General features: G+C 43.9%; 1 protein-coding gene across 8 annotated transcripts in view; it reads right to left on the reverse strand.

The window, feature by feature from the left end:
- Positions 1-23,648, reverse strand: part of RELL2 (RELT like 2) — a 91,195-nt gene that overhangs the window by 53,034 nt on the left and 14,513 nt on the right. The window contains exon 1 of one of the 8 annotated variants that reach the window (XM_056517086.1): positions 12,077-12,102. The exons of 2 other annotated variants lie outside the window; for them this stretch is intronic. Coding sequence is in view for 2 of the 6 variants with exons in the window: in XM_056517081.1 (XP_056373056.1) it covers positions 10,776-10,850 (75 nt within the window). In the remaining 4 variants the exon portion in view is untranslated. 5 more of the 8 variants (XM_056517085.1, XM_056517082.1, XM_056517087.1 and 2 more) reach the window with 5 other exon arrangements.

Genomic DNA, 23,648 nt, shown 5'->3' on the forward strand with positions numbered 1-23,648 from the left:
AAAACATAGAAAACCCTTTTTTTTTTTTTACACAAAGTACATTAGAAAGATTTTTGATTTACCATAAGTGCAATAGCAAAAAAAAATTTAATGACAGTTCCCATTTAAGCCTTGTTGCTGGAAGGGGCTTTATGGACTGGAGGGAACTGGGGAACCCTGGCTAATTGTCCATTTTGCGCTAAAATATTCTTAATCCAAAACTACACAGTCACCAGTTTCAAGACAAATAAAGGAAGCACCCTGTACATACATTTCACTAGCTAATTCCATATGAATTATCCCAAATGATAAAAGTAACACTAACAACTTTAGAGCAAAAATGCATGAAAAATAGGCAAAACCGACAAGTTATGTAATACACTTTCTCCGTGCTGCTATCAGGACTCGGACTAAATCATTTACAGTACTATTCACATAAAAAGACTTCAAAGGTTTCCTGTCCTTATTGTGAATTATTTTACGTCCCTCTACGGATCCTTAATCACCAAGTAAGATATGCCCTTCCTCTCAAAAGAAAATGAAGTGTTCCATGTTATGATATATATAATCTAAAATGTGACCTGCACCAAAAGAACTATTATTACAAGATAGCGCTGTTCTGAAAATATCTTAGAGGGCATCTCAGCACATGGTGTTCATTGAAGTTGGCTGAGCCTCTTAAAATAACTACATATTGCTTCAACTTTATCTTTTGCTTTCATTAATCCTTTGATGGACCTTAAAAACTGACCACAATTTTGGACAAAAACGAATACATCAATTTTCACCATCCCAAATACAGTCTAAAAAGTCAGCTGCTTTGGGATCATTTATGATCTTGTCCTGTCCTAGAAAACTTTTTTTTTTTTTTTTTTTTATCAACTGGTGCCAGAAAGTTAAACAGATTTGTAAATTTCTTCTATTAAAAAATCTAAATCCTTCCAGTACGTATTAGCTGCTGAATACTACAGAGTAAATAATTTTCTTTTTGGAACACAGAGCTCTCTGCTGACATCACGAGCACAGTGCTCTCTGCTGACATCTCTGTCCATTTTAGGAACTGTCCAGAGCAGCATATGTTTGCTATGGGGATTTTCTCCTACTCTGGACAGTTCCTAAAATGGACAGAGATGTCAGCAGAGAGCACTGTGGTCATGATGTCAGCAGAGAGCACTGTGCTCGTGATGTCAGCAGAGAGATCTGTGTTCCAAAAAGAAAGGATTAAGATTTTTTAAATAAAAGTTATTTACAAATCTGTTTGACTTTCTGTCCCTAGTTGATTTAAAAAAAAAATTCCACCGGAGTACCCCTTTAAAGGGGTACTCCGTTGCTCCAGCATTCTGAACATTTGGTTCAGAATGCTCAAAGCCGCAGGCCGTGATTGTGACATCACGCCACGCCCCCATAGACATGAATGAAGTAGGCGTGGCTTCATTAGGGGTGTAGTTTGTTTAGATTGCCAGGTGCTGGGGGAGATCATGGGGGCCCCAGCAGCAGGACCCCCACGATTAGACATCTTATTCCCTATGATTTGGCTGGGGGATAAGATGTCTAGCAGCAGAGTACCCCTTTAAACCTCACATTAATAGTCACTACCACCTATACACATTTCTCAATCTGTTCTACCCTTGAGTGAACTACATTCTTCTACATGTTCTTATTATTTTCTGCTTAGATTACTGCAACATCTTCCTCAGGGGCTTCCTTCTAACATACTTCTGAAACAGGCCCTGATCCCCCCACGATATAATAACAGATAGTAAACAAAAGGAACTCCAACTTAAAGGGGTACTCCACTGGAAAACATTTCTCTTTAAATCAACGGGTGACAGAAAGTTAAACAGATTTGTAAATTACTTCTAATTAAAAATCTCAATCCCTCCAGTACTTATCGGCTGCTTTATACTACAGAGGAGGTTCTTTTCTTTTGGAATTTCCTTTCTTTCTGACCACAGTGCTCTCTGCTGACACCTCTGTCCATTTCAGGAACTGTCCAGAGAAGGAGAGGTTTGCTATGGGGATTTGCTCCTACTCTGGAGAGTTCCTAAAATGGACAGAGCACTGTGGTTAGACAGAAAGTAAATTCAAAAAGAAAACAACTTCCTGGGGAGCATACAGCAGCTGATAAGTACTGGAAGGATTAAGATTTTTAAATAGAAGTAATTTACAAATCTGTTTAACTTTCTGGCACCAGTTGATTAAAAGAAAAATGTTTTCCAGTGGAGTACCCCTTTAACAACTGGTCAGTGGTGGCTGAATACCACTCACAAACAAAAAAAAAAATAGCCCTCAGGTCCACCAATGTATCCCAGAGGGGTTAATTCAACTCGTCGGGATACTGGTGCGGAGATCCTCTCTGCACCAGTATCCCGATGAGTTGGATTAACCCCTCGGGGATACATTGGTGGACCTGAGGAGGACAACTGTGTCATGAGAAATAACTTCCCCAGTGGAGGTTCCTTATGGATGCTTTATATGGATAGTTGCTTTCAAGTGTACAAACACATAAATGATTGAAGCATTCATAGGATTCATAGAGCATTTAGTCATAATTGTTGTAGGAGACTGAACAGCTGTAACGTAATGTATTCCCACAACCAAATTGGCAGAATTCCAGCCGCAACGTCACATAATGCATGTTAATTAGTGAGCACTATGCGGTGGAATGATATGGTAAATCCGACACCATAAGAATACATGCTACCACCTCCTCCCGTAAGAGTTCAGAACCCTAAATCATATATAATTAACTTCAAAGGAGATTTATGGGAATATAGGCACTTATTGTGTTAAATCATAATAGCTGCTAGATGTGCTGCTATGGTAACAGAAGATACATATATATGATTAATATATGACTTCACATGATTGTATATAGGGGAAAATAGACTGAACCTCAGTCCTCGCACCAATGTGTAGCGCACATTGCCCTGTCTAAAGAGGGGATATATGGGTAATCATGATGAATTTGAAGAGGTACTCCGCCCCTAGACATCTTATCCCCTATACAAAGTAAAAGGGATAAGATGTCTGATCGCGGGGGTCCTGCTGCTGGGGACCCACGCGATTCCGGCTGTGGATACCTCAGACATCCGGTGCACAGAGCAAACTTTTCTCCGTGCCAGATGACTGGCGATGTGGGGCGGAGGCTCGTGACATCACGGCCAAAGCCTATGGGAGGAGGCCTGGTATCACACCCCCTCCCATAGACTTGCATTGAGGGGGCATGGCCGTGATATCACGAGCGGAGCGTGCCCGTGACGTCAAAAGCCTCCGGTGCCGGGTGCAGCAGGGAGTTTGCGAGGGTCACCAACGGCGGGACTCCCGTGATTAGACAACTAATCCCCTATCCTTTGGATAGGGGATAAGATGTCAAGGGTCGGAGTACCCCTTTAAGAAGGCAAACAATCTAGCAATAGCATAGAGGGAGGAAACAGGAGGGAAGGGAATCGGCACTGCAAGCGAGACTTCTAGTCACAGGGGGGTTCTCAGCCTCAAATGGGTCCAAACTCCAGAACCTTCATCCAACCATGTTCAAAAGAAGGGAAGTGGCACTCCAATTCATAGTAGAAAAATGGTGTCTTTATTCACCCATCAAGATAAGTGTAACGTTTCAACCTCATGGTGAGGTTGAAACGTTGCACTTATCTTGATAGGTGAATAAAGACACCATTTTTCTACTATGAATTGGAGTGCCATTTCCCTCCTTTTGAACATGGTTTTATATATATATATATATATATATATATATATATATATTTATATATATATATAATTTTTTATTTTTTTTTTTAAATAAGTTTTTCTTCTTTTTTATTTTTTTTTATTTTTGTATCCCTGCTATGCTATGGAACAACAGGCCACTGTGTACTACAATTCTGGAGGACTCAATCCATCCTTTACTACATTTGAATGGCCACTGTGCAATACTACCTGCCCCCTTAAGAGGTCGCTGAAGGGAAAATACAGTACCTGGTTTGCCATAACACCCCCAATTAAATCAGTTCTTTGCTGGGCATAGGCTAATGACCCTAACTGACACTTTTTGAAACCATAAATTCTCTCCCCCATCCAAATATGTCTCAGGGATTCACGGGGAGCCCAGGGGGCTTACAAAGCCTTATTTGAATATCTTTTTAAACTCTGATATCTTGGCACTGGAGGGGTCAATTAACCAACAAGGTGTATGTATAGATTAAGGGTCAAAAACCCTATACAGCTATGCCCTTACTGTATACTCTAAGAACCTACTGACAGGTCCACTTTAAGTTGAGAAGACAAGAAACCAGGTAGTTTAGACTCCTGGGAATTAGAGGCCATCGTCTCATTTTCCCACCGTATCTGATTTCTGAACTGGACTAAAAACCGTTGTCTGCCGCCCTTTTTAGTCTGGTTTAAAAACTGGATATAATGGGAATGTAAGCCAAGTATAGTCACAGGTACAGCACGGGTCTGTATGCCCCAAACATGGAGTGAGCCTAGCCTTAGTATAATGTTTGAGATAGGGAGGAAACTGAAGAAGATATAAATGCAAACATATGCAGGTGGTTCCCATGGTTGGATTGTCCAGGGCCAACCACTAAGCCACCATGTAGTTTATCATAAGTAACATCTGTTATGTTGATAATATTTCTTCTAAAAAAACACCTTCTGCTAGAATGAACAGGTGAAAAGTTGCCAAAAGTACCTGGGAAATCACTGTACAGTGCCGAACAGCAAGCGCCTACACGCAACTTTATTTAGAAACACCAGAAACATTTGATGTTTTTTTAGTTGATGCTATGGTTGGATGCAGATTGTGTAAAATCAATATTTACAAAGGAACAGATAATTAATGTTACGTAACTTTTCTCTAACCTGGCCATAAAATGTAGATGTAGACAGCGAAGATGTGCAGTACATCATCAGGAGCCAGGCCAGGTCTTAGATCAAAGTACGGATCGATCAGCACTTTGTCATTTTAAGTTACTGGATGAGTCAGACAATGGCTTTCCAAAATATCTAGCCTTAAAACACTGTTTTTTTTCTTTTCTGTAAGGTTGGTAATTTTCCTTTATAGAAAGCTGGGTGACAACCGTAGCCTCTGAAAAGGATAGCCATTGTGCATCCCAAGATTCCAGGATAACAAGGCTGCCTAGATTGGGTACGGATGCTCACATAAACTCTGTGCAATTGTAACACAGAGTGATCCGGGTCCCGCTGCATCCCCGAAGCGCTCGCGGCGTCTCTCTGCTTGCAGCGCTCCGGTCAGCGCCGCTGACCGTGAGCGCTGCTCCACTCTCACTGGAGGGGACGCGATCCACGGGATGGGACGTCCCCGTTCACGAATCGCGTCCCAGGTCTCTTACCAACCACGTCCTGATTCACTTCCCTCCCGACGCGCGCGGCTCCGCTCTCTAGGGCGCGCGCGCGCCGGCTCTATGAAATTTAAAGGACCAGTGCCCCACTAATTGGTGCCTGGCCCAATCAGTACAAAACACATAAAAGCCCACTTCCCCTTCCTGTCCTGGCCGGATCTTGTTGCCCTAGTGCTCTGAGAAAGCGTTTTGTGTATCCCTAGCCTGTGTATCCAGACCCTTTGCCGTTGCCCCTGACTACGAACCTTTGCCGCCTGCCTTGACCTCTTGCTACGTCCGACCTTGCCTTCGCCTTGTCCTTGTGTACTATGCCTATCTCAGCTGTTGGTGAGGTTGAGACGCTATCAGGGGAAACGACCTGGGAGTTACCGCCGCAGCAAGTCCATCCCGCCTTGCGGTGGGCTCTGGTGAAAACCAGTAACTTCTTAGAACCGGTGCCCTGGTACGGCCCACGTCATCGCCTCACTAACACAGAAGATCCATTACCCGCATACCAGTCCGGTTCCTGACAGCAATTTTATGTAGTTAAGCTTTTTAAGGGGTTAACACCCTTTTGTGTATTAAACCAAGGGTGTTTCCCTACTTTGCCATGCCTGAAGAAGCTGTGCATGCGCAGCGAATCGCATTGCATTATTGGTAATAAACCTGATGGATGTTATCCCTGCTCTGTGAGTCCTATGTCCTAATCAGTGCCACGAATCCTGGTTTAAACAAAGCCTTTTCTACAATATAGCCTAGATTGGGTGACATTGAGCTCAGGGGCGGACACAGACAGCAGAGGGCCCCTGTGCAAATAATGTGCCTGGGCCCCCCCCCCAGCACTGTGCCCCCTCATGTACCTAGACCCCACCGGAGGGCCTCCACTTACCCCGCGCATGTAGTGTCGCCACTTGCCTTGTCCACCACAGGTGGATGGAACGGCTCCTGAGGTGGGCTCCGGGTGGCCCCTGTCCCTCTCAGTGGGCGGCCCAGTGAGTACTCCCCCGGGTCAGCCTGACCCGTATCTAGCTGGGAGGCAGAGGGCAGTGCTCCCCTTTACATTCACACCCCTGGACTTAGCACAACACCCCTTGGAACCCCCTGGTTCCTTGGCTTCTTATCCTTAGTGATAGAAGTGACTTACAGGCAGGGCCAGACTGGGACCAAAAATAGGCTCAGGCATTTTAAAACGAACAGCCCATTTTTATGGTGGGGGTCTGACTCATGGGACCCCCACCAATCACCTTGGTTCAAGTGGCTCCCCAGATGTTGGAAAGCTGCAACTCCCATCATGTCTGAAGTGACTACAGCTGATGGGACAGTCAGGAGACTACACAATGATATCAGTGACTACAGCTCTGATGGGACAGTTAGGAAAATACACAATGATATCACTGACCTGAGTGACGTCTTCTCTGTTGTCTTTACTTTTCTTCTTCATCTGGTCCAGACACCAGGACTTCTTCCATCTTCTCTGCAGAGTCTGACACCTGGACATCATTGGTTCCTTTATTTGTCAGTAGATCCTCATCCTCTGTATGATGACAATAATCATTATAACCTTGCCAAATACTGTACCCCCTGAATATAATACTGCCAACCACTGTACCCCCGGAATACTGCCAACCACTGTACCCCTGAATATAATACTGCCAACCACTGTACCCCCGAATATAGTAATGCCAAATACTGTACCCCTGAATATAATACTGCCAACCACTGTACCCCTTGAATATAATACTGCCAACCACTGTACCCCTGAATATAATACTGCCAACCACTGTACCCCCGAATATAATACTGCCAAATACTGTTCCCCTGAATATAATACTGCCAACCACTGTACTCTATTAATATAATACTGCCAATCACTATACACCACTGAATCACCCCATGCACCCCACGCAACCCATCCTCAGTCTCCTCATCTCCCCCATACACCCCACGCACCCCATCCTCAGTCTCATCACCCCATACACCTCACACAACCCATCCTCGGTCTTCTCATCACCCCATACACCCCATGCACTCCATCTTCAGTCTCCTCATCACCCCATGCACTCCATCCTCAGTCTCCTCATCACCCCATGCACTCCATCCTCAGTCTCCTCATCACCCCATGCACTCCATCCTCAGTCTCCTCATCACCCCACACACCCCATCCTCAGTCTCCTCATCACCCCATGCACTCCATCCTCAGTCTCCTCATCACCCCATACACCCCATGCACTCCATCCTCAGTCTCCTCATCACCCCATACACCCCATGCACTCCATCCTCTTCATCCCATACAACCCATGCACTCCATCCTCATCACCCCATACACCCCATGCACTCCATCCTCATCACCCCCATACACCCCACACACTCCATCCTCAGTCTCCTCATCACCCCATACACCCCATGCACTCCATCCTCTTCACCCCATACAACCCATGCACTCCATCCTCAGTCTCCTCATCACCCTATGCACTCCATCCTCAGTCTCCTCATCACCCCATGCACTCCATCCTAATCACCCCATACACCCCACGCACTCCATCCTCAGTCTCCTCATCACCCTATGCACTCCATCCTCAGTCTCCTCATCACCCCATACACCCCATGCACTCCATCCTCTTCACCCCATACAACCAATGCACTACATCCTCAGTCTCCTCATCACCCCATACACCCCATGCACTCCATCCTCAGTCTCCTCATCACCCCATACACCCCATGCACTCCCTCCTCAGTCTCCTCATCACCCCATGCACTCCATCCTCAGTCTCCTCATCACCCCATACACCCCATGCACTCCATCCTCTTCACCCCATACAACCCATGCACTACATCCTCAGTCTCCTCATCACCCCATACACTCCATCCTCAGTCTCCTCATCACCCCATACACCCCATGCACTCCATCCTCTTCACCCCATACAACCCATGCACTCCATCCTCATCACCCCATACAACCCATGCACTCCATCCTCATCACCCCATACACCCCACACACTACATCCTCAGTCTCCTCATCACCTCATATACCTTAAGCACCTCATCAGTATTACACAGCTGACACCCCCCCCCCCAGTCCTTCTCATCAACATTAAACCCCCTAATCACTACACCCCTGACCCCCCTTCTGGTCCTCCTTATCAACACTACGCTCTCCCAGACCCCCCAGCCTTCCTTATCATTACACCACCAACCTCTTCAACACCCCTCCTGTCCTCTTCATCATCATTACAATCCCCTCCCCCACAGCCCTGCACCCGACCGTCGCTCTCCTCACCTTATCTGCTCAGCGATGCGGCTGTGAGGCGGGAGGGTTTGCTGCTCCTGTCGCTTCTGTCGGGGTCAGAGGCCATGACATGTGACGTCAGGGGCTTGGAACAGACGTGCGTGCCTGCGCGGGGCACGTCTGTTCCCATCAGCCCCTGGCCTGTCCTCTCGCCCGGACGGTTTAAAGGTAAATTACTGCTGTCAGCGGCAGGTCCGGGACCTGTTGCTGCAGCATTTAGTATGAAGTACTGGCAGGGGCCCAGACTGTGAGGCCCAGGCTGTAACCTGGGCTACTAGGGGGGCCCCCTAACACGCTGGGCCCCTGTGCAGCCGAACCGGCTGAACAAGTGATATGTCCGCCCCTGATTGAGCTGAATAGGTTATTGGATAGTTAGAGGTAGGCAGTAGGCTTGTTGGTTTAGGGAGAGTTAGGCTTAGGCACACGTGTGGATATTACGCACATTTAAAGAATCTGACGGGCACTAGGACCGCTTGGAAATGTGCCGCCTCATAGAAGGCAATGCATTTCAGAGCAGAATTCGCTAAAAGAATAGACAAGTCTATTCTTAATGTTGACACCGGAATCAGGAATTCCACCATGTGAACCGTGCAGCAGAACCCCATTAAATTCAATGCAGTGGAATATTCCTGCAGGACATACCCTAAGAGGTGAAGGGCATGGAAGAAGAGGCAGGGCTGCCCCCACCATCATTATAAGACAACCCCCTCCTCCTTCCATCACTGGACTATGTGGAGCTTCCCAGTGCTACAAGGAATCTTACCACCCTCTCACCCTTCCTTTGTTAAAGGGGTACTCCACTGGCCAGCGTTCGGAACTAAATCCGAATGCTGTTTTTGTGCTGCGGTGGTCGGCCACACCCCTTGTGACGTCACGGCCATGCCCCCTCCCATAGACATGCATTGAGGGGGCATGGCCGTGACATCACAAGGGGTGTGGCCGACCACCGCAGCGCGAAAACAGCATTTGGATTTAGTTCCAAACACTGGCCAGTGGAGTACCCCTTTAAGTATTCATTTGTATGTCACTTTTGTGTTTTTCTTTCCTGTACCTCCTGTTTATGTATATATAAATATATATTAAAACAATTCTATGTTTTTGAACTTCTTTTCATTGCTCTCTGTATATATATATATGTTCTCTTATGGCTAATTCATTGTTTTCTTGTGAAGTCACAGCAGGTGGTGGAGGAGTGAAACCCTGTAAAGAATGGATGGAGAAGGTGGACTTGTCCGTCGGTCAAGGCCCATTGCCGGCATTTTGCTTCACCAACTCTAGTTGTCAACCTACAGGAGGTTGAGTTGAGTCTGAGATTCTTAAGGAATATGTTAAAGTTGCCAATTGAGTAAAGCTGTTGCTGACCCCACATCCATCACAGTTATACAGTTGTTACATATATTTGAGTTCAGAGAGACTTATCTCCACTTGGTAGTAGGAGGTCGTGGTCAAAGGTTTCGCGCAGTCATGCAGCAACACATCATCTGCAAATCTGACAGTTGCGCAAAAGCTATCATAGTGGTCATTGCTCGGAAACATATGAAGATATCTCCAAACAAACCAAACAAAGGAAACCAATTACCTAAATGTTACACAAGATCTCTGTGCGGTGAAAACTATAAATATCCTCCAAAACGAAAACATCATAAGACAAGGAACCCCAACCACCCACAAAAAGAGCATGCAAGCAGAGGGAAAGGAGATACTGCTCATCCCGGCATGGAAACATTTCATATCACAGTCTCATAATGGACATACATCTCCCGATACAGCAAAAAAAAAAAAACAGAAGGCAAAAATACGTAAAGGGAAAATCAAGTACGTACGACCAAAGAAAAAGAAAGATGGCCAAAAGTGATGGGAGTCTAAATATCTGCCATGTGCAGATCCTTACCCAGAGGTGCGTCTACCCTAATGCACGTTTCGCTCCAACAGATCTTCGTCAGTGGGCATGGCCACACCCCGTGATGAAGCTCAGAAGGAGCGAAATGTGCATTGGGGTACACGCACCTCTGGGTAAAAGTACCTTGTTGTTTTTTCTACACCCTTTCTGTTACACTAAAGTAGATAAGAGAGTAGAATAAAAAAAATGACACTAAGGATGTTTACAGTATTTACAGTCATTTTTGGAATAAACTATTTACGCCTGCATTATAGTAAAAGGGAATCCCACCTACCTCAGACAATCCTTGGCTCGCCGTCATGTACACAGCGTGATTATTACTATGTGCCCGTGTAATTATAAGACACATTCCAAGCAAAACAAATTAAAGCTCAATTAAACAGTTCCCGCAAGACCTACCTAAACTCTTTTCCTTGTTGCTTTATTGCTGTTAATTAATGGTAGGGCATGCTAGGAATAGTGACCTATAGAGCTGCATGTGTCATGGGGCGCCAGAAGTTTGTAGCTCCTATGACTCTCTTTATTGAGTTTTGAGTTTTTTAGTATTATTATGTTATTTAATTGTTAATAAAATTGGCTGTTTTGGCCAAGATTTATCCAACCCCTTTAGTTTATGTGCTTTTTTTGTGGAACACAGGGTTGGTGTGTGTGTGTGGGGTGTAGGTGTAGGACCAGACTCTACAGTACCAAAGTCAAGCTTGTACAAGGTTAGAAACAGGCAGACAAGAAGCTCGCCATCCCACAGGCTGATAAAAACAGCTGCAGCTTCCAGCATTAACATGAAAGTGAAAAGGGCTTTATAAAACTTTTGACTTATCTAGGAGACAGGTCAAAACCTTTTGAGCCTGAGAGTTGAGTCTCAGACCCCACAGATCGTTAGAATGAGGCGGCAGAAGTGCGCAGTTAAGCACTTCTCTCCCTGCCTCACTCACTGTTAAGGAAGGTGGGCTCCATAGTAAGTTTACGGAGCCTGTCTTATGCAGCAAACAGCATAAAGGTAGAGAGAAGTGCTTAGCTGTGTGCTTCTGCCGGCTCGTTCTAGCGGGATCTGAACTCTCAGACCCCAACCAATCAAAACTTTTGACATGTCTCTCTGACATTCTCTAGGGAGCATCTTATCATTGCTAAGCTCAGTGCACTGAATACTGTTATTACTAGTAGTTAAGTGAACAGTAGACCTCACTCCATTCAAATGCGTAATGTATGAAGTAAGGGGCTCGGTTATTTACCAGTCTAATCTAAACCTATGAATGATAACTGAGCTCATGTTCGGGCTTCGCTGTTTCATTTGTTCGAGTCTATGTGGCCTTTATTACAGTTTAAAATTTTTAACAATTTCCATGGGATCGCTTTTTTGTTTGAGGCATTGTTCCCCTCTCTATCCCCCAACGCACCAATGCACAGTCACTACTTACAATAATGGACCGATCTAATGAACTGTTCCAACTGTCCGTCAGCTAACTGTGGACCGAACCAATGTGCAGTCACTACCTACAATAATGGGCCGATCCAATGAACAGTCCTAACTATCCGTCAGCCAACTGTGGACCGAACCAATGTGTAGTCATTACCTACAATAATGGGCCAATCCAATAAACAGTCCTAACTGTCCCTCAGCTAACTGTGGACTGAACCAATGTGCGGTCATTACCTACAATAATGGGCCAATCCAATGAACATTCCTAACTGTCCGTCAGCTAACTGTGGACTGAACCAATGTGCAGTCATTACCTACAATAATGGTCCGATCCAATGAACAGTCCTAACTATCCGTCAGCCAACTGTGGACCAAACCAATGTGCAGTCACTACCTACAATAATGGACGGATCCAATGAACAGTCCTAACTATCCGTCAGCCAACTGTGGACCGAACCAATGTGCAGTCATTACCTACAATAATGGTCCGATTCAATGAACAGTCCTAACTGTCCGTCAGATAACTGTGGACCGAACCAATGTACAGTCACTACCTTTGATAGTGGAATGATCCAACACAGCAGCACATAAGCTTACTCGTACTAACTAAAAGATATGAAGTTGTAGTCTTTTCTTTTTGCTTCACTGATTTCACCCAAATTTAATAGGGATTTATTTATTCACCCCTAATATATTATTATGTTAAATTTGAGACAAATCTATCAAGGTGTTTTTAAAGTTATCACAGAACATACACACAATCCATCGGAGTTGAACAGTAGACCTCACTTCATTCAGTCAATAACTAGTCTATAACAGAGCATAATGGTTCTATGAGGGGGATTCATTAAGCTGTTTAGATTTTTTTTTTTACCCTAAATTTGTCACAGAAAAGTCGCATGTGAGACTTTTCTGCCACATTTCACTTAGAGCATTTTTGACCATTAACCAGATAGTGGACTGGCATAGGTCACATTTTGCAGTTGTTACTAATTCATCATTTGTGACTTTTATGAAAATGTTGCAAGTTTGGCGCAACAGCCACCATTTATACTGGATCTCCGGCTTGCTCCTACCAGCCCTTGAAAAGCTTTTTAAACAGGCTGGATGATTTGCTCGTGAGACAAATTCATCAAGTGTGTTGCGAAATTTGATGGATTTGTACCATGCACGTCAGATCCGAAGTCACTTATAGCACAGATAGTAGTACAGGAATGATGAATGTCCCTCTATGTCACTACATTTTGTAAGGATTTTTCCCTGGGGATAGCTCTGGCATCGTCCTTGACACGGCCACAGGACACGTTTCCACTTCAATCAGCAGGCAAACAACAGTACTTCATGAAAGTCCGGCCCCTCGCCAGCTTTATTAGTCAGTTTTCAGGATAAATAAAAACATAACACAGGAACAAAACAAAACCCTAGTCTGTCTAGTTACTAACTAAACAATCCAGCATGCCCTGACTATCAAGTGGTGGGCTTTTTCCGGCCAGTTAAACTTATGCCTCCTGCAACCTTCTTCTCACTGTTCACACACAGCGTTTGCAATCTCTTGCTGTGTGTCTCATCCACACTTCACTGTGGGGGCCACTCACAGCTCAGGTTGTGTGTTCCTCACCAGGACCCCTGCCTTCCCTCCAAGCCACCTTGCTCTCTTCTGGGGAGAGCCCAGGCTACTCTGTTTGACTTCCTTTTAAACGCACAATCCCTTCCTGCTACCTCATTAATTAGGCCACAGCTGGAGGTTTCTCCAGGGTTAGCTAGGGAAATATACCCTTTCCTTGCCACACTGTCACAATTTGTACCATAAAATTATCTGCGACAATACCGAACATTTGCATGAATACATTTACTTATGTTCCAATCCCCATCCTGATACCTGCATACCATAAAAAAATGAAAACCCCACTCACGTTCGCTCTGCTCCCATGCTGAGGCCTCTTCATTGTTCACTTCATCATCCAGAGTGGTGTAGGACCTGCCACATGATAACCATTGCACCACTAACAGAGCGGAGGAAGCAGATACCTCAGCATGGGAGTGGAAGAAAGGTGAGGGGACTTATTGGGAAATAATGGGGACATCTACATAAAAATAGTAGGTTCCCTGCCTACCTGAGTGCCTAACTACTGGAGGCTACAACCTAAAAAATGGAGAATTCCTTACCTACATAGCTACTGTGGGCTTCAACGTAATAGGGGAATTCTCTACTTACCTTTCTTCTGGGAGCTTCTACTTAAAATGGGAAGATTCCCTTCCTACCTGATTACCAAATTAATGGGGCTTTGACCTCAAAGGGGAGGGTTCCCTAACTTACCCTTCTGTGGGCTTTAACCTAATAGGGGGATATATATATATATATATATATATATATATATATATGAAATACATATGTTCTTTTTTCTTCCCATCCTACATAAGGAAGAAAGAGGAAAGACCACTTATTATTTCTCCATCCTGTCTCAATTGTTTCTCTCGAGTCATTTCCCATGCTTGTCCCCTTTAACACTGAGATCTCTAGGGGGACTCTTATAATGGCTCTCTCCCATCACATATCAGCTGTATGGTAGTATTACAGATTTTTCATTATATCCTTTAATAGAAAACACGTTTACAAGAAAATTCATTTCTAAATTAAATCTGCCCCATCTTATTGCTTAAAAAGTTGATATACATGAGCAATAAATATAACTCAATTTATTTTCATTGCTGTTCGAAGCTTTATCCTTATGGGATGTCCTTTAATTCTCAGCATAATAATCGTTGCCTTATAAAAAATAAACATCTTTTTTGAAGAACTATTCAATGAAAAAGGATTTTTAATTTTTTTTTGCTTATATAGTACAGCATAGGTTATTATTAGAGAATAATGTTGAGGTTCTTGTGTATGCCTTTTTTTTTTTAACTATTTCACTGATGTGGCAGGCATGGGGTAGGCTCCATGTTGGTTTACAAATGCACAATGATCTGGGTTCTGTAATGCAGCCTATATTTCCCAGGAATCCTCTGGCGGAGGTCAGGTGGTTGATCACTCCAGCTGGTTATCTACTTTGTCTGCTGGTGTTTAAGGTTACCCAGGTGAACTTATTAGACTAATAGGTGGGTTAGGATCAGTTCACACTGTGCAGTTTTCATGCATTTTCTTACTCAAAGTAAGTTTTTTAGGGACATATTGTCATGAGGCAAAATGATTTGACCTATAAACATAATTGAGGTGTTTTATGAAGATGTCTTTAGGCTGTGTTAACACTTTGGATTGTTGCTGTATTTTTTCACAGTTTTGCTGCACTTTACTTGTTTTTGCAGCGATTTTCCAAAATGGTGGTAAAAATGACATATTTCACACAATTGTAGTACAGGAAGAATGGTGCAGTTGCCCATAGCAACCAATCAAATAGCGTCTCTTATTTTTAAAAAAGGCCTCTGAAAAACGAAAGAAGCAATCTGATTGGTTGCTATGGGCAACTGCATCACTCTTCCTCTACACAGGTTTTGATAAATCTCCCCCAATAATCTCCCCCAATATCTCCATTTGTGACACGATGTGGGTAAAATCATACCAAAACATAAAAAAAACAAAAAAACTAACTAACCAGAAACAAATCTATTGTGTGAACACAGCCTTAGGAGAGGTGTATAACTTCTATACAGCTTGATCCCATAGAGAAAGCAGATGGAGCTGGGAGGGGTCTGAGAGCTGGTAGGAGGGGATGTGGTATGTGAAGATGTCATCCTGTAGTGGGTCAGGGTCACATGTACTGCATCGGCAGCCCATTTGATGGAGCGGATGCGCTACTGCCCGACCCTATAGTGTGCCTTCAGCTGTGCCCGTGTGCCCTGCTTGCAGCAGCAATCCGCCACTACGAGCAGACAGAGAGGGAGCTGAGAGTCGTGCACTCCAGACATCATGACCACTTCCCCCTGCTCCCTAAGCTAGACCGAGAGCCGCTGCGATGTCTGGAGTACACTGCGCATGCGCGCACGACTAGCAGCTCCCTCTGTGTCTGCTCCTAGTGGCGGATTGCTGCACCGAGTAGGACACTTGGGCACAGCTGGATGCACACTCTAGGGATGGGCAGTAGTGTCTTCGGAGCATCAAAAATGCTGAGGAGGCACTATGTATGACCCTACCCATATACGTCAGAAACCAGGTCTGACATCCTGTGACTAACATTAAGCACAGTAACTTTTTTGAGTCAGACTGGTGATCATATGACCTAGTTAAAGTAACTAAATGGTGCTGTTATATAACTAGTGATGGTGAGTGTGCATGATATAGGGGAACCTGGAGTGCTTCTTTAAGCCAGCGTTTTCCAACCTTTTTGCCTCCAGCTATTGCAAAACTACAACTCCCGGCATGCTGGGAGTTGTAGTTTTGCAACAGCTGGAGACAGCTTGGATGGGAAACACTGTCTTAAGCCTATATAAATCTCCTTCCTTTAAGCAAATTTGCTAAAACTTGACTTTGGGGGGGGGGAAATGTAGCTGAACCTGTATTAAACTGCCTTGTGTGAATGTGGCTTAAAGGGAAATTACAATAAAATATGAAGTCTTCCAGTATAATTAATCATCAGTAACACTTTTTGCTGTGTAAAAAATGGTATGGCTTCTCCCTTCCCAAAATGAAGAAATGAAAAGTACAGAGATGTCTCTTTTTTTCCATTGTTGGTTAGACAGAAAAACACTGTCTTCCTGTGGTTTTTTTCCCCTAACCAATTAAAGTTATGGCATACAGATGTGTCCTTTCTTTCTACCTTTTCTCATGGTTTAACACATTCCACAATGTGCGTTTTAAGATCACTAGCTTGGAAAAGAAAATTGTTTTACAATACTCTATCGGGAGATGTTTATGCTATGAGTGCCAAAATGTTGTCCCCCGGTGGTTATAATAGGAATTGCAGGATATTGAGGGCCAACTGACTGATGCCAACCAGTTCTTGTCTAATCAGTGTTTGGAGTTTATCACAATTTTTTTTTGTCTCTCTGCTTTTTGAGAATTGACCACAGGTTCACAGTAGGCTTGAGACCTGGGGAGTTTCTAGGCCATGGACCCAAAATTTCAATCTTTTGCTGACTAGTTATCACTTGTGCCTTATAACATAATCTCCATCATGCTGGTATAAGCATTGTTCATCACCCAATCGCTCATTGGGAGAAGTCACTCTTGGAAGATGTTTACATCCCATTCTGTACTCATAGCGGGGTTCTTAGGTTGAATTATGGGTAAGCCCACTACTTGGATGAAAAGCCACCCCACACATGAATGGTCTCAGGATGCTGCGTTGGTTCCCCACATGATCACACCAGTTAGGGAAAATACTTTGCCCCACAACTAGGTCAGGATTACAGACCACCACAAGGCCGCCATACTTGAACCTGACTGTCGTTGGATCCCAAACACAACCTTGATTTCTCCATAAAGGCATTATGGTTCCAGTCCTTTGCAGTCCAGTTTTCTCGTTCATGACACCATTACAAATAAAGGCAAATGTGGCGTGACAGGTTATGGGCCCGTGACTCTAAATTTGTTTCCACTAAGCGCTTACAAATGGTCCGGGCAGAGACAAGGGTGTGTGATGAAGGGGCCACCTGGGTCTTGATGGGGGACAAGGAGATGCTCCTCACCGGCTCTTGTATGAGAGCTTGAAAATACATGTCCAACAAATTCAACCTTTTAACTTAAAATCCAGAGTACTGACCAGAAGAAGGAAAAACAGTGTAAAGATTTCCTTCCTAATCTGCTACTGGCAACCAGACAGGTCCATAGATCAACATTCTGTATTGTTCATACAAGTAACCCTGAATACTGTGTTTCTCAAGGAAGACGCCTAATCCTTTCATAAATCTAGTCACACTTTCAGCCATTATACATTCCCGTGGGAGTGTGCTCCATTACAGGTCATGTAGTAAAGTAATGCTATTGTATTATGGGATTACATCTCTCTCCCTTTAGTCACTTGGAATGATGAACGTGTGATCCGCAGACAGAAAACCTTACCAACTGGTCTTTATAAAGTCAATTACTATCCATATTAATGTATCATAATGTCCTTCACCACAGCGTAAATATGTTACGTTTTTACACCATTTTCTCACATCTGAGGTCTTCCATACCTCTTAAAGAGATCTTGTTACAATTATTAAGTCATTGAGGTAGTCTCAAGCCACTTCTTCCTGCCTTTCTTGTCCCAGCCATAGGTTCAGGCAAAGGCCACCGAGGACTGCCTCGAAGTCGTTATTCAAGCATGAAAGTGATGATGAGTTCCCTTTAAAGGGGTACTACCGTGCTGACAACTTATCCCCTATCTAAAGGATAGGGGATAAGTTGCCTGATCGAGCGGGGTCCCGCCGCTGGGGACCCCCGCGATCTCGCACGCAGCACCTCGCTCTCATCAGGCCCCGGAGCGAACATCCGATCACTGCGATCACGGGGCTGGAGTATCATGACGTCACGTCTCTGCCCCCATGTGATGTCATGCTCCGCCCCTCAATGTAAGTCTATGGCAGGGGGCGAGACAGCTGTCTCGCCCCCTGCCATAGACTTGCATTGAGGGGCGGAGCTGTGACGTCACAATCACCGGACCCGTCATCAGACCCGGAGCAGATGTTCGCTCCGGGGCCTGATAAGAGCGGGTGCTGCGTGCGAGATCGCGGGGGTCCCCAGCGGCGGGACCCCGTGCGATCAGGCAACTTATCCCCTATGCTTTAGATAGGGAATAAGTTGTCAGCACGGTAGTACCCCTTTAATAGCTTAGTTTCCTTCTCCAGCAATGCAATAACATATTTCTTTAGAAACAGATGCTGATAGTTTTGCAAAGCAACAACATGGAATGTAAAGATTCCTTGACAAATTTGTAAGAGTTTAGCTCGGTAGAGAAAGGCAAACAGCAGTAGGCAAGCAGCAGTAGGCAAACAGCAGTAGGCAAACAGCAATCTGAGACAGTGACACGGTTCAAATTCAGGGTTTCTCCTGTTCTTTATTGTTAGTAACGAAACAAATTCAGCCTTTAACTTCATACGTAAACACAAAATAAAGCCTGCTTGTCCAGCACTATACAGTTATCGTTCCTCTATATGCAGGGATCCAACTCTCATACAGAATCATCTTAGCCTTTCAGTGCAAAGTTACTCACACCTTTTATAGGTCTAGTAATATTCAACCTCAGCACCTGTGCTGACTTGGGGCCAAACTGAAAATGACAGGTTAGAGTCACACACCTCATCCAGCTTTCCTTGGATAAGGTGTGAACTTCCTTGAGTCTCATAGACATGAGGGGGGAATCTTAGAAAAATATAGCAGTTACTGACTGCCATTCTTGTATTTTAATTGAGCTTTTGCAATAAAACAATAATAGATAATTTCTTCTTGAAGGGTATTCTGCTTTATCCAGTCTCTTTACTGGGACCCCATAAGGGCATATTGTAGTAATAGAGGAGGTCCAATGCTCAGGACTTCTCTCTATTATTCAGAGGTTCTGCATGTGGGCCCCTCCCTCTGCAGAGCTGGGCTCCTTCGTGCATTACATGAACCCTTAAAGGAGTAGTCCGGCGCGCACTTTTCTTATTTTATCCGGTCCGGGCTGCAAAAAATAAGAAAACAAACTTTCTCTTGCTTGCCTACGCGCCCCCGGAGCTCCGGTACAGGTGTTCGGTCGCCGGGCTCTATTCTTCTTACTTTCTGTTAGCCCGGCCGGTCACACGGAGCTTCAGCCTATCACCGGCCGCAGTGATGTCCCGCCTCGGCCGGTGATAGACTGAAGCTCCGTGTGACGTGCCGGGCTAACAGGAAGTAAAAAGAATACAGCCCGGGACCGAACACCTGTGCCGGAGCTCCGGGGGCACGTAGGCAGGCAAGAGAAAGTTTGTTTTCTTATTTTTTGCAGCCCTGACCAGATAAAATAAGAAAAGTGCGAGCCGGACTACTCCTTTAAAGGGGAACTCGGTTGCTAGACATCTTATCCCAGCTGACGCCCCCTCCCATAGACATGATTTGAGGGGCATGGTGTGACATCACTAGGGGGCGTGGCCGTGACGTCACGTCCCTGTCTAGGAGGCAGCGCCAGGCACAGAATGCCAGGGGCTGCACCAAGATCGGGGGGTCATCAGCAGCGGGACCCTTGTGATTATATATCTTATCCCCTATCCTTTGGATAGGGGATAAGATGTATAAAGCCCTAATACCCCCTTTAAAGTTAGTTTTTTTTAAGTTTTTGCAGCCTGGGCACAGGAAAAGGTAAAAGATTTGCGCAGCAGTTCTCCCTTATTGCTTAGTTGAACATGATTTCTAGTTGGCGGCTCTCCCCAAGCAATAGCAGCTGATCGCCACACCATCGATAAACAGGGGTCAGCAATTGATTTTATAATAAAAATTTCTCCAATTTTGCAATATACTGTGTGTATACATTTTTCTTAGCTGCTTCTGCCTCTATACACTAAATGAGAACTTTTTCCCCATCCACATGATACAGTCCAGTTACTGGAGCTCAGTCTCGTAACACATTGGGCGGTATTTACGAATAATGGCCGTGGTATGTGTTTTTTTTACTCCTTTTTTTGATGGGTGGCTTTTTAACTCACTGCACCAAATTTACAAAAAGGCGCAAGTCGGGCTATAAATTTGGTACAATTTCAGAAATGACTGTCATATGTATGAATTTACCCTCCTTTCAGGTGATAGTTTCAGGGAAGCTCTTTCAGAGGGGATTCCTTGTGTGTTACTGCAGGGATTTTTAGTAGCTTCATTGTGAATGTCCTTCATTTTACATTTCACTTTACATCTTTTTATTAGCTCACAGGGTTATAAATCCGATAAGGGAAAGGGGGCGTGTCCCTACATGTGGTGGTGGGATGTGATTGGTGGACCTGCTCATGCATTTGCTTCCGTAAAAACGTAGTAATTTAATTTTAAAGTAATAATTTGGATAAACATGTAAACAAGTATGGTTTTTAAACTTAATTGCACCAAATATCCAGACTTTTAAACATGTCCATCCTAACCATATTGAAATATTTTTTCAAATAAAAAAAAATGAAACAAAGTAAAAATTTTGTTAGTTATATTTTTTATAGGAAAAATAAAAAATAAAGAAATATATATATATATATATATATATATATATATAAAAATAATGTATATACTGTATAATATACATTGTATATATATATATATATATATATAAAATAAAGATATATATATATATATATATATATATATATATACATATGCTTGAAAAAGACCTCAATGAGTGGGTTGAAACGTCGCTACACATTTTGGGTGAATAAAGATCACTCTATAACGGATCGCTGGAGTGCCGCCCTGTTCATTTTGGATACTATATATATATATATATATATATATATATATATATATAAAATAACAAGGTGATCTGCTTATATTAATGAGTAATTTCAACAAATATTTGTAATGTGTGTTTTCTATGCCACTTTTTTATGGAGACGATTTGCGCCTTTTTAAAGGGTTTGCTCCATTTTTGCACCTTTTTAAAAAGTCGCATTTTCATAAATTCCTGACCACTGCAAAAACCCGACTCAAGCACACATACAACAGCCAAACACAGGAATGCGCGTAAACAAAAAAAAGCGCAAAAAAAGGTGCAAAAACTCACTGCGCCAAAATTTTGCGCCAAATTTACACTGAAAAAAAAAAGGGTTAAAAGGCTTCATAAACACCCCACCATTGTGCAGCTGTACAACCATCACGTCATCAGGACTGTGAAATAATAACGGTTCCTATTTAAAGGGGTGCTCCGCTGCTCAGCGTTTGGAACAAACTTCCGAACGCTGGAGCCGATGCCGGAAGCGTGTGACGTCACAGCCCCGCCCCCTTATGCCATCACACCCCGCCCTCTCAATGCAAGTCTATGGGAGGGGGCGTGACAGCCGTCACGCCCCCTCCCATAGACTTGCATTGAGGGGGCTGGTCATGATGTCATGAGAGAGCGGGACTATGGCGTCACGAGCTTCCGGCTCCAGCGTTCGGAACAGTTTGTTCCAAACGCTGAGCAGCGGAGCACCCCTTTAAATAGGAACCGTTATTATTTCACAGTCCTGATGACATGATGGTTGCAGCGGAGTACCCCTTTAATGACAAAAACCGAGCCCTTCCATACCATTAGGAATTGATGAAGAATGGTGCATTATAAAGTTGCAGAACTTTCTTTATACAATAAACAAAGAGTCAACTATAGAGATGTGGATACGAAAAATAACTTACATTATCTAACCAAGACCCTCTGAGAAATTTGTATGGGACCGGACGTAAACCACATGGCTTTCAGTGTTATGGGTCTCAGGGTGACCAAACATCCCAATTTTAACAGGGCAAATCACGGTTTTGGGACTGCAGTAACTTGTGCTGGGAACTGATAATAACCATCGGACCTTACCCCTTAGGCTACATTTACATTTGCCTCTTGTTTTTTTTATTTTCATGCCGAATGGCCCCATAACGGGTCACACAACTGACACTGGGGGGTATGTATGAAGCTTTGTACCCTGTTTTTTTTTGTCTGGGATTTGTCGCAATTTTTCCTTTATGTCATTTTTAGCGACAAATGTTTGCGCCAAATGGTTTAGAACAAAATCACTGATTTCACTTTGTTAGTCGTGATTTCAGTTACAATCATTCTTTGGTCTGGAATTCATTAATTGCGACTTTTTGATTTGGCGCAAGATTAGGCGCAAATACCTTCATTTAGGCGCAAATCTACACCATGAATAAAGTGACAGAGAAAATAGCTACAACAATAGGACGTCCCGAAGTCAGATCTACTGCCTGGAATTCTGGGGTCTGCGCCTTTTGTAGGGCTACATTTGTGCCAAAATTATAAACTTGTGTACGACAATTGATAATTTTGGCGCAAATATGCTCCATTGGACGCAAAAAAACATACATAAAATCACACATTGCTACACCATTATGGATACATACCCCCCCTGTCTTGACAAATCTTGAATGGGGTCCATAGTGGATCCAGTAGTTTACTGGAGAAAAAAAACAGTGTCGCTAACAGTTCCAGACAGTTTTCTGTCCCTTCATGTAGACAAGAATGTTCCTATTTACAGACAGCACATAGGGGGAGATTTATCATTGTTTTTAGAGCATTTTTTTTGTCTAGGTTTTAGCGCAGTTCGGGCGCAAGTAGCATATTTAGCGACTTTCATGCGTGTTTTGATTTTGTTTCACTCTTTTTCCCTTTTTTTTCTTTTTGACCATGCAGTGGTCACGTATTTATCATTTGCATTTGTCAAAAGTTGCTATTTTGTGCGCAAAGGTACTTTTTTAGGCGCAAAGATACACCTTCTACCAGAAGTCGTGAGAATAACTTCTACCTTCCACAATTCAACCTTTAACCTCTTGTGGACGGCAGCTTCCCACTCCCCTTCTATGACACTCGGTCATAGCTGGTGGTCCGGGTGGTGGACCGCGCAGGTCATAGCTGGGTGGTCCTGGCTGCTATCTGCCACCAAGACCCATCTCTAATGCCAGACATCACCGATCACGGTGATGCCCGGCTTTAACCCCTTAAACATCGCAATCAAATTTGATTGTAGCATCTAAAATGCAAGTAACTCTGTGAATGTAAGTAAAAACACCTAACCTGCCAAATTCAGGACCCGGGAAAGTGTCTTCTTCCCTCCCTCACAAGCGTCTAGAAAAAGTGTATGTGGTAGAACTTTTCCCACCACAGCAGAGCTGCGCAAAATTAA

Source organism: Hyla sarda, chromosome 4 (genome assembly GCF_029499605.1).
Source record: "Hyla sarda isolate aHylSar1 chromosome 4, aHylSar1.hap1, whole genome shotgun sequence".
NCBI classification, from domain to species: Eukaryota; Metazoa; Chordata; class Amphibia; order Anura; family Hylidae; genus Hyla; species Hyla sarda.